General features: G+C 42.4%; 1 protein-coding gene across 3 annotated transcripts in view; it reads right to left on the bottom strand.

The window, feature by feature from the left end:
* Positions 1 to 3822: 3822 nt before the first annotated feature.
* The window catches only part of LOC144085524 (ras-related protein Rab-18-B-like), a 30796-nt gene continuing 23902 nt past the window's right edge, over positions 3823 to 10716 (bottom strand). For all 3 annotated transcript variants that reach the window (XM_077614877.1, XM_077614876.1, XM_077614878.1), the window contains exons 5-7: positions 7505 to 7623; positions 7268 to 7334; positions 3823 to 4808 (exon numbers count right to left, since the gene is read on the bottom strand). In XM_077614877.1, coding sequence (XP_077471003.1) covers positions 4636 to 4808; positions 7268 to 7334; positions 7505 to 7623 — 359 coding nt within the window. In that variant the 3' untranslated portion in view covers positions 3823 to 4635. The remainder of the gene's footprint in view (positions 4809 to 7267; positions 7335 to 7504; positions 7624 to 10716) is intronic.

Below are 10716 nucleotides of genomic sequence, written 5' to 3'. Positions count from 1 at the left end.
ACAGGATCAATCAACTCACAAACGGCGTAGCTAGCTTTGACTGCTGCATTACTGTCTTTGGTAGCCTTCTTGAAGAAATCCTGTTGCCTCAGAAGACGTGTTTTAAGACTGGCAACCTGGTTGGCTCTCTCATCTCCCTGGTATTTTTCGTACTCCTCAGCATGTCTCGTAGTACAATTACGTTTCAAATTGTATTCCTTGTGCACCGCAACTTTTTCAGTGTAAATGAGACACGTCGGGGTGCCCCTGTGTTCAACAAAGAAATATTGCACTCCCCACTTTTCTTGAAACTGTCTGTGCTCATCACCGACCTTTCTCTTCACGGCAGGCTTTGAAAGAGACATCTCTGGGGCTCTGTAATATGTTTTTCCACTTGGAATGAGTCTCGGGTTGATCTTTCACATTCAGTCGCGCGGGTTTGTGGCGCATGTGCACTTTCGCTCTCCGTTTCAATCGCGGAGATGGCTACAGACACTGACACAGGCTGGATCACGGATCATAGCGCCTCATTCAGTTCTATGCTGAGAGCAGCGGAGGAGTGTGCGCGCCGAGCGGAGTGATCGGCCTCACGGCTTCTCCTCCGCCCAGCTGATTGGAGGAATGAATGAGTGAGTGAGCGAGGCACTGGACAGCCCGGCCGATGTCCCGCCCTCCAGAGCCGTATACCTCACCGTGATTGGTTCATTCAGCTCCGAACCAAAGTTCCCTCTAATTTTTTGTTGGTCTGAGCAGAAAGACAACCTCCCTGAGCGCACTGAGTACCAGTGTGAGCGACATCATCGGTACTCGGATGATTCGCCTAAAGACGTTTCGCCGACAGACGTTTGACAGACGGGCAGGTCGCCGAATGGACGTTCCACCGAACGTTCATTCGGCCGAACGGAGGTTTCGCCGAAACGGGATTCGAACGCTCGCCCCGCCGGATCGTGTGTGTACAAGTTTTTCAACCTCGGCCCGTTAGGATTTTTAATCCGGCCCGCCGCCGGTGTTGTCCAAATTATAGTAAAAATCAATGTTCGTCTACCATCAATGGCAGCCCGGGAATAAGCACTCTTGGGCGGGCATGGCAGTCCGGGAATAAGCACTCTTGGGCAGGCAGATGTAGCAGAACCGAGCCGTAAAATGACTGCAATCGGGTCAAATCCATCCAAAAACAGCATTTAATGATTAAATACAAATACTGGATGATATCGCGATGGAGGCAAAAAAACGTCTATAGACGTCCATTCGCCAAACGGCTCAAAATGCTCTCAAATTCGGTCAAATCCAGCTGAAAACAGCGTTTAATGATTAAATACAAATACTAGTATTTGTATTTAATCATTACACTAACAAATACTAGTACGACCTGTCCGTCTGTCAAACGTCCGTCGGCGAAACGTCTTTAGGCGAATCATCCGGTCACGACATCATCATTGCTCGCTATGGGCACACCAGTATCACACCTGCCACAAGCAGGTGCATGTCAATGTTCCCTCTAATTTTTCATGTAAAACATGCTGTGAAACACGAAAAACATGAGTGGACAGAGCTACTGCCATTGGCTGCCACTTAAACGGCGCCATCATGGGGAAAGGGGTAAAAAAAAAAAAAATAAAAAAAAAAAAATAAAAAAATATATATATATATCGATTTTTTTTTACTGCGCACCATATGATTGCTACTGCGCAGAGAAGACGAGAGTAGTGCGCAATTGCGCACGCGCGCAGCTTAGAGGGAACATTGCTCCGAACACAAGTGTCATTCATATCAATTTTGCGGGCCGCACGAACATTAATCTTTCATATTAAGACGGGGGCCGCAAATTATCGTCCCGAGGGCCGCAGTTGGCCCGCGGGCCGCAAGTTTGAGACCCCTGGTTTAGTTGGTAGTTGTGAGGTCCGTGCAACGAATTAGAAAATGTACACAAAGTACACCTCTACTTACAAAATTTTCAAGTTACAAAAAAAGTCTATTAATTTCGTAAGTACAGGTACGAATGTACATTAGTCTTCATAAGCCTACAGTGGCGGGCCGTCAGGGCCTTCAAGGCCTTCTCTGCTGGCCTAAGAAATATCTGAATCATATTATATTTTGTCCATCAATACTTATTATTCCAAATGGTCTGTTATCTTCCTTTCATTGCTTTTCCCCCTGGTTGCACTGCTTCCAGATGTGTGTTTTCAAATTGAAGCATTTAACCAATCACATTTCAGCCATTATTTGTTGCCAGATCAGATCTGCCTCAAAGCCTTCACAATCAGTTCTTGCGGGCTCTGCTGCATTAAACTAGACTGTTGCTTTTAACCAATCAGATTTCGAGTTGGCAACCCCACAATGATTTTTCATAGGCGTTAGCATTTTGCTGGCTGGGACATGTCATTGCTTTCACAAACTATGATTGGCTAGTAGGCGGGACAAAGCAGTACCCGAGGCAGCCGAGATCGGAAACTCCACCCACTATGGCCGACAGAAACAGAAGCAAAAACAAATTGATTCTGTTTGCTCACAAAGCTATTTTCCAGACAGACTTTTCCAGAAAAAAATCATTAAGAAAGGGCGGTCAACTCCAAAGCTAGCAAGCCTGTTACAGCCGGGAAAATGGTGTGTGGGGCACTTTCAGCGCGCTAACTTAGCTCCACAAGCAAATAGTATATTGTTGTTTTGATTTAATGCTATTTTCAAAACGGACTATGCCGGAAATATGACAGGACAGGCTCGACTTTCATCATTAGCTTCGATGGCGATAGGAAAGAAGGAAGAAAGAAAGGAGGATGGATATTCTGTAAAAAGGATTTTTGGTGAGTAAAATTACAAATATGGCTATATTCCTAAATAATGTTTCAATTGTGGGCCATGTTCTGATATCTGAAATGCTCCAGTGTTTGTATTTAAGCTCCAGTGTTTGTATTTAATCACAAAATGCTGCTAGGAAGTGGATTTTACCCCAGTTTATTTTTTGGCGTTTCACCATTGACGTCCATCGCTGTCTTTTCCCGGGAAAAATCACCCCCCTGGCCTGGTTGTAATGTCTCAAAAGCTCTAGTATTTGTATTCAATCAATAAATGATGCTAGGAAGTGGATTTTACCTAATTTCAGTGCATTTTTTGTCATTTCACGTATGGACGTATCGACGTTCATCGCTGTCTTTTTACCGGGGAAATGATACTCCGGGCCCGGTTCTGATGTCTAAAAAGCTCCAGTATTTGTATTTAATCAATAAAATCTGTTTTTGGCTGGATTTTACCCCATTTTCGGTCAATGTTTGCCCGTACGCCATTGACGTTCATCGGTCTTTTCCCGGGAAAATCACCCCCTGGCCTGGTTTTAATGTCTGAAAAGCTCCTTTATTTGTATTTAATCATGAAATGCTGCTGGGAAGTGGATTTTACCCCATTTTTGTGCGTTAATTTATTGATTATTTTTTGTGTCGCAGCTGTAGCTGCAGTAGAGGTTTTATAGCCATAAAATAGTTTTTGAGGGTTGGATTGATACGTTGAAGGCGCTACCAGAAAATGCACCGCCTGCCACTGTAAGCCTATAACTGTAATATTTCATAAATACAATATGTATGTGTACTTGTGATTTTGTATTGGCGCGAAAACATGTATTATGTTATGTAGTAATAATAGGGGTGATCCTACTTTGCAGTTTTTCGATTAGCACGGCCAGGTCTGGTATACATTATCCACAATATTCGAGGGATTACTGTACAATCAATTTATCAACTGACTTGACTCTGGAGAGCCGTTTCGCTTCATCCACAATCCCAGCTGTTGTTCATTATGTTGGCCTGAAGAGTGGATGGAAACTACATACAAAAAGTAACAGCCTAGCATGAATGCATCCTGAGACTCGTTTATTTCTGTTTTAAATAGTTATAATACTGCAAACAAGAGTTTATATCATCCGTTGTTAGTCAACAAATACAACTGAAACAACAACATGGCCCAAAAGTGATAAATGACAGAAGTATATAATGAAACAAGATGACTAATTACAATAATACAAATAAAAAATCTGGAATGATCTTGCATCACGTATGAAACCATCAGATTGGAGATTAAACCAAATCACACACAACAACACAACAGTAAAATCAAATGAAATTATGGTCAATGATAAAGGTGAATGAGAAAACAGCAAGCTTAACATTTTAATAGAGCTGTTAAATGACATTCCGTTATTACAATTCTTGTATTGTATGGGGGGTATGGTGGTCAGAAAACAATCAATTCAGAAACCCACATTTCATGTTGAGCACATTAAAGGTAGATGAGCACACTTAAGTGTAACTAACTATTGTATGGATGCACAGTGATCTTAAAAAATTTGACCAGTGTTAAACTGAGTTATTAAGTCACACATTCAGTGCCCCTGGACACAGAGGATAGTTGAATGGGCAATTCCACCTAATTGCTTCACATTGGCTTCACAATTATCTTCACTGTTGTATAATTAGATCATGCATGTTTCATACTAACTTATCTTAAACTATATACTTATAGGGCTTAAAGACTACAATTAATTAAACAGGAAGAAGTGCCCTGTGCCAAGAGTCCATCTGTTTGGATGTTCTCACATTATCAATCTCCCTTGCCATTCTGGACTTTAGTAATTTTTATCTAGCTTTTTTGGTTTTGTTTTGTCAACTTTCAAGGTATTGAGCAGTATCCTCCACATGCCCTGCTGCCTCCTCGGTCCCGATCCCCAAGATGTAGCGCCTGGCCCTGGCTTTCACTTTCCCATAGGCCAGGAGTTTGGAGGATCTTCTCCACAAGCTCCTCAAAAGCACACTGTACGCCATCTTTAGTCTTTGCACTAGCCTCTAAACAAAAGGAAGAACGTAAACAAGAAATAAGACAAATCAAAATAGACCTATACAGTAATCCCTCTATTATCGCGACTCCAAATATCGTGAATTCACTACTTGGCAATTGTATCCGCTATTAATTATATTTTAAAAAAAAGTTTGCAACAGGAAGACAGATCAAAATTGAGGCGAAAATGGCGGCGGCGGAAAATGGCGGAAGTCAAGGTACCGCCCCCTCTTCTGTGCTGCAATGATTAGTTCTAACAATACCACAGAAGAAGAAACCAAAAGTATAAATTCCTCTCTAAACATGCGAGTTGGTCTTTCCTGTTTCCGGCCTGTAGCGTTTAGCATAGCGTACGGAGAGTGAATTCCAGCTTTCTTTGTTTGGATTTTACAATTACTCCTACACTACAAAAAATGGCTCCCAAGCATTCTAGAACTACCCAAGGCTTCAAATCTGATGTGAAGAAAAAACGGATGACGATGACGTTTGCTGAAAAAGTTTAGATTCTTGATATGCTGAGGGAGGAAAAAAAGTACCGTTTTTTCACACCTATGAAACGCACCGTGATAGGGCGCGGTCTAATTTGCAGGTATATTTTCCCCGATAGGGCGCTAGCATGCCACTAAGCTAGTGTATGTTATGCTAGCCGATAGCGTATGTTCTGCTAGCTGCCAGCGTATGTTAGGCTTGGCACTAGCGTGTTTTTTTAAAGACAGCACGAGCAAAACTAAGTGTGATAATGTTTTGATGTAAAAGGTACACTATGATATAAAGAGTACGGTGTTCAACATGCTAGGCTCAACTGTCAGTGAGAGTTGTGTATTCCGGGAACTTGATTCCAGCTTTTGGCTCGAACAGTGCTGGCCGACACTTGAGCCCAGTCATCCACAATCCATTGTAACCCGTGACATGCATCACTTTCCAAGCCTTTGATTCTCCTCGCTGTTATATCGGCAACGATAATTCTTTCCAAATTGTCACGTAACTCGTGCGACGCTGCCTGCCCGAACTACAATGTTGGCCATCCGTTAGAAATCCGTTAGCAAAGCTGTTAAATTGTGTTCGATCCATGGCTTCAGTCCATTTTACAAGCGTTCACACCCGCATTGTGTTGTCATTCACGCCAGGCATTTCCTCTCTATAGCTCTGATATGCTGTTTCTTTGAACATTGAGTGTGTTTTTGATGGTTAAAAGCGCTGCAAGCACACGGAAGTCAAATGTTTTGCCACTCGCCTGGGATGTTTTGAATAGATTCCCCGTAATGCTTGGACTGCGCGGGGAGGCTATTTTTAGGGTGATCATCCGCTGGGTTGATCGCAATAAGTAGCGTGCCGGCAAGAAATGAAACCAGTCACTCAAATTTTATTCTGGGAACTTGATGCCAGCTTTGGCGAAAGCTCAAACAACAGTGCTGGCCGACACTTGAGCCCAGTCATCCACAATCCATTGTAAATCGCGACATGCATTACTCCCAAGCCTCACGCCACGCTGATTTTCCTTGCTGTTATATTGGCATCAACAATCCATTCCAAATCGTCACGTAACTCGGGCGACGATGCCTGCCCGAACTACTATGTTGGCCATCCGGCATTCATCACACTCAAGCCATTAGCAAAGCTGTTAAATTATGTTCGATCCATGGCTTCAGTCCATTTGCCAAGTTTTCACACCTGCATTCTGTTGTCATCCACGTCTGTATAGCTCTAATGTGCTGTTTCTTTTAAGTATTAAGAGTGTTTTTGAGGGTTAAAAGCGCTATACGAGCACACAGAAGTCAAATGCCTTGCCACTCGCCTGGGATGTTTTGAATGGATTTACCGTAATGCTTGGAATGCGTGGGGAGGCTATTTTTATGATGAGCGTCCACTGGGTTGATTGCAATGTGTCGGCAAAAAATGCGGTATGCTGCCACCCGATGGTACATTGGATCTTCCGCTTGACTTTGGTGTGGGCAGTCTGGGTTTCAATCCCCACTCAGTGGCAGTGTGAGTGGTTGTCTGTCTCTCTGTGTGCCCTACAAATGACTGGTGACCAGCCTAGGGTGTAGTCTGCCTTTTGCCCAAAGACAATTGGAATAGGCTCCAGCAACCCGGAATGGGCGGAATATGGAAGATGAATGAATAAAATTATTCCTTTAATTATTATATAGGGTATGGGAAGTGTTGCCCGCATTAACTGGAACTAAATAAAATCTTATGGAAAAAATACATTCATTGTATGAGCCCATTCACATTATGAGCTTGGTCGTGGAACAAATTGTGCTTGTAACATGAGGGTCCACTGTATAAGTAAAGAGTACAAATAGAATTGTAGCATCTTAAACCAGAAATACATTTATTTTTCATTAGAAAACTCATTCATATTGCCTTTGGCTATTACATGGGCAACCCGAATCAACAACTTCAGTCATGTTCGGTCGCACTGCTTTGTGTGCATGATTAACTGAACTCCAACACGGGGACTTACCGATGAAAAGCATTGAGTGTTTCCTAGCAAATTTAAGGCCTTCATTTCTGTCCACTTCATGGTTATCCTGCAAACCAAACAAAAAAAATCCACATTACTCTGAGCATATTGTGTATTATATTAGTTTTTCATTAAGGTTGTAGCACCAAAATATTTCCAGGTAGAAAAGTAGTCTTGACAACGTGCTAGCAGCTAGCATGCAAGTCAACAGTCAAAGTAAATTTTGTTTGTACTCACCCTGTCAATCTTGTTGCCGACAAGCATTTTTATAATATCATTTCGAGTCGTGTATGTTTCCAGTTCGTTGAGCCAGATTTCCATCTTTGTGAAGGTGTCATGCTTTGTAACGTCATATACTGTAAGGAAGAAAAGAAACTTTTGATGCATATTCATACCATTAAATCTGTGTTTAAGGTTTTTGCCAATTATCAAAATATTTAATGATACATAATCAAGTAACAGTATTTTTAGGAGACTAAAAGGATTTGGGTCGAGTGGTTAGCACAGGGGTATTCATCAAGTCGACCTCCAAGGCACTACTGGTAGATCGACTGAGAGTAGGCTTCAGTACATTGGATTTTATATTAAGTATGTTTTAAAAAAGTTCATAAAATGTCAAAATTCATGCTGAAATCGCCACCGACAGACGAGTGATGAAAAATGGCGGATTTCAGGGCTCCCCTTCTTCTTCGGCGCTGAATTGGATTGCACTCAGCGCCAAAGAAGAATCATTTCACACCAGAAGAATGACGTGCTAAAGAAGAATTTCACCGCAAAAGGAAAAAAGACAAATATTCGGTCGGCCATCTAGCTACATGGGTGCGCCGCCTCGAGCAAGGTCTACCACACGACCCGAAGTCACTGTATGACGTTGACCGCTTAAATTGTCTTTGTACATTTCTTGCTGACACGCTAAAGTGAAACTAGGGACGTACTAAGGACAGCATGTAGGTGTGATTGGGAGTGGGGGTTTATAAAGAATGGAGCACGTAACTATAATGCAAGAATGCGTTGTGTAAAACAATATCAGTTTGAGCCCCGAAAATGGCACCTACAAAGAGACACGCATACCAGGCACAGTTTAAACTGGCAGCTATCTGCTAAGCAGAAGAACACGGAAAACGAACTGCACCTCAACATAAACGAGTTCATGGTTCGCAAGAGGAGGAAGGTGAAAAAACAGCTTAAACGAGCAAAAAAAAGACTACTTTTGACATATTAAGGTTCAAACAGACTGCACGCTCAGACAAGTTCTGGTTAGGCAGGGCGAGACCCAAATCATTATATGCCAACCCGTGACCGGATGATTCGCCTAAAGACGTTTCGCCGACGGACGTTTGACAGACGGACAGGTCGCCGAATGGACGTTCCACCGAACGTTCATTTGGCCGAACGGCCGGTCGGCCGAATAAACGTTCGGCTGAAAGGAGGTTTCGCCGAAACGGGATTCGCGCGCTCGCCTCGCCCCCGGATCGTGTGTGTACAAGTTTTTCAACCTCGGCCCGCGGGCCATATACGGCCGTTACAGATACCATTCATTTAGGAATAACAAGGGCATGTACTGCCCCCCGCAATAACAAGGGCATGTACTGCCCCCCGCTGTACATATTTCTAAATACAAGTACTGGACATATTTCTAAATACAAGTACTGGACATATTTCTAAATACAAGTACTGGACATATTTCTAAATACAAGTACTGGACATATTTCTAAATACAAGTACTGGACATATTTCTAAATACAAGTACATACTACACTAATATGTGCTGCCATTTTTTTATATTTTTTATTTTATCCTTGCGTTTAAAGTAGTAGCCATTTGGAGATCACGCAGAACAGTACGTGACAGAAGAAATAGAGAAAATAAAGTAATAGTAAACTTACACCAGCATAGAAAACGTTGAGATTAATCTTTGAATAAAGGTTCTCAGCAAATCATTTTGAATATATATTTCCTAAAATATGGCAGATGGCTACTACTTTAAACGCAAGGATAAAATAAAAAAACATTTAAAAAAAACATTGGCAGCACGTACTTACTTGTATTTAGAAATATGTCCAGCGGGGGGCAGTACATTTTGAGATGAAGATTTAAAGTGGAAGTAGAAAGTGGTCTTGTTGTTCTTGTTGTCTTTTTTTTACACCGGACATCCTGGTTGGCTAGGTGAGCCAAGGGGAAGGCGACGGCGACGCGGTCCATGTTTTGCTATCCCCTTATGGAATGTTAGAGAAAAGACCTTGCTGGGAATACCACGCACTAATAATTCTGTTGAAGCTTGGCACCACGCATTTCAATGTAGAGTGTCAGTTGTCCATCCAAATATATCTCATCTGATAAGCAAACTCAAATTAGAGCAAAGTGATTGGGAAATACGAATACAACAGGCTTATGGCGGTATTATGCCCAGACAGACCAAAAAGTCATACGCAGCTGTTAATGAACGGTTAAAAAAAAGCTCACGGATGACTATGAAAACCCGGATCGATTTCCAAACAAACTACAGTACCTAGAAGGCATTGCGCTTGATTTGTAAGTTTTACTGTTTTAATAAAAACTGCCACTGCCATCTGTGAATTCCCTTTGTACATAATTTGTAAGTTTGTATTTTATTTGTAATTGTTGTACAAAATGTGTACACTTTTTACTGCTTTAATAAAAACACCATCTGTGAATTTGCTTTGTCTTTTTAATAAAATATTTTTTGAATGGCATCTTATTGATAATGTGTTTAATATTAAAAAGCAAGTAAAATGATTATCTTTGTACTGGCTCTTGACTAATTCATTTAAACCATGTCTATTTACTCCCAAACGTACTTGTATTTAGAAATATGTCCAGCGGGGGGCAGTATATGCCCTTGTTATTCCTAAATGAATGTTATCTGTAACAGCCGTATATGGCCCGCAGGCCGAGGTTGAATAACTTGTACACACGATCCGGGGGCGGGGCAAGCGCGCGAATCCCGTTTCGGCGAAACCTCCGTTCGGCCAAACGTTCATTAGGCCGACCGGCCGTACGTTCATTCGGCCGACCAGCCGTTCGGCCGAATGGACGTTCGGTGGAACGTCCATTCGGCGACCTGTCCGTCTGTCAAACGTCCGTCGGCGAAACGTCTTTAGGCGAATCATCCGAGTACCTGCCAACCTTGTATCTTTTATTGCCCGTTATCATGAAAGAACTCCCCTTTACTGTTATCGTTTTGGCAGAAACACCGTTTTAGAACGTTCTCTTCACAGGTCAACCTCACTCTGGTGAGTATGCACAGGGCCTACGCCTATTTGATTAATTAGCTCTCATTCCACAATAGACATTCCCACGAACCACTCTCGACAAGAAGGGAACCAGCATGGTCGCGGTACGCAAAACAGGCCACGAGAACGCAGCTTTCACAGTTGTTCTTGGTTGCCATGGGAACAGTCAGAAACTACCACCCATTGTGATATTTA

This window comes from Stigmatopora argus, chromosome 12 (assembly GCF_051989625.1).
Source record: "Stigmatopora argus isolate UIUO_Sarg chromosome 12, RoL_Sarg_1.0, whole genome shotgun sequence".
Classification (NCBI taxonomy): Eukaryota; Metazoa; Chordata; class Actinopteri; order Syngnathiformes; family Syngnathidae; genus Stigmatopora; species Stigmatopora argus.
This window is presented reverse-complemented; position numbering and strand designations above follow the sequence as displayed.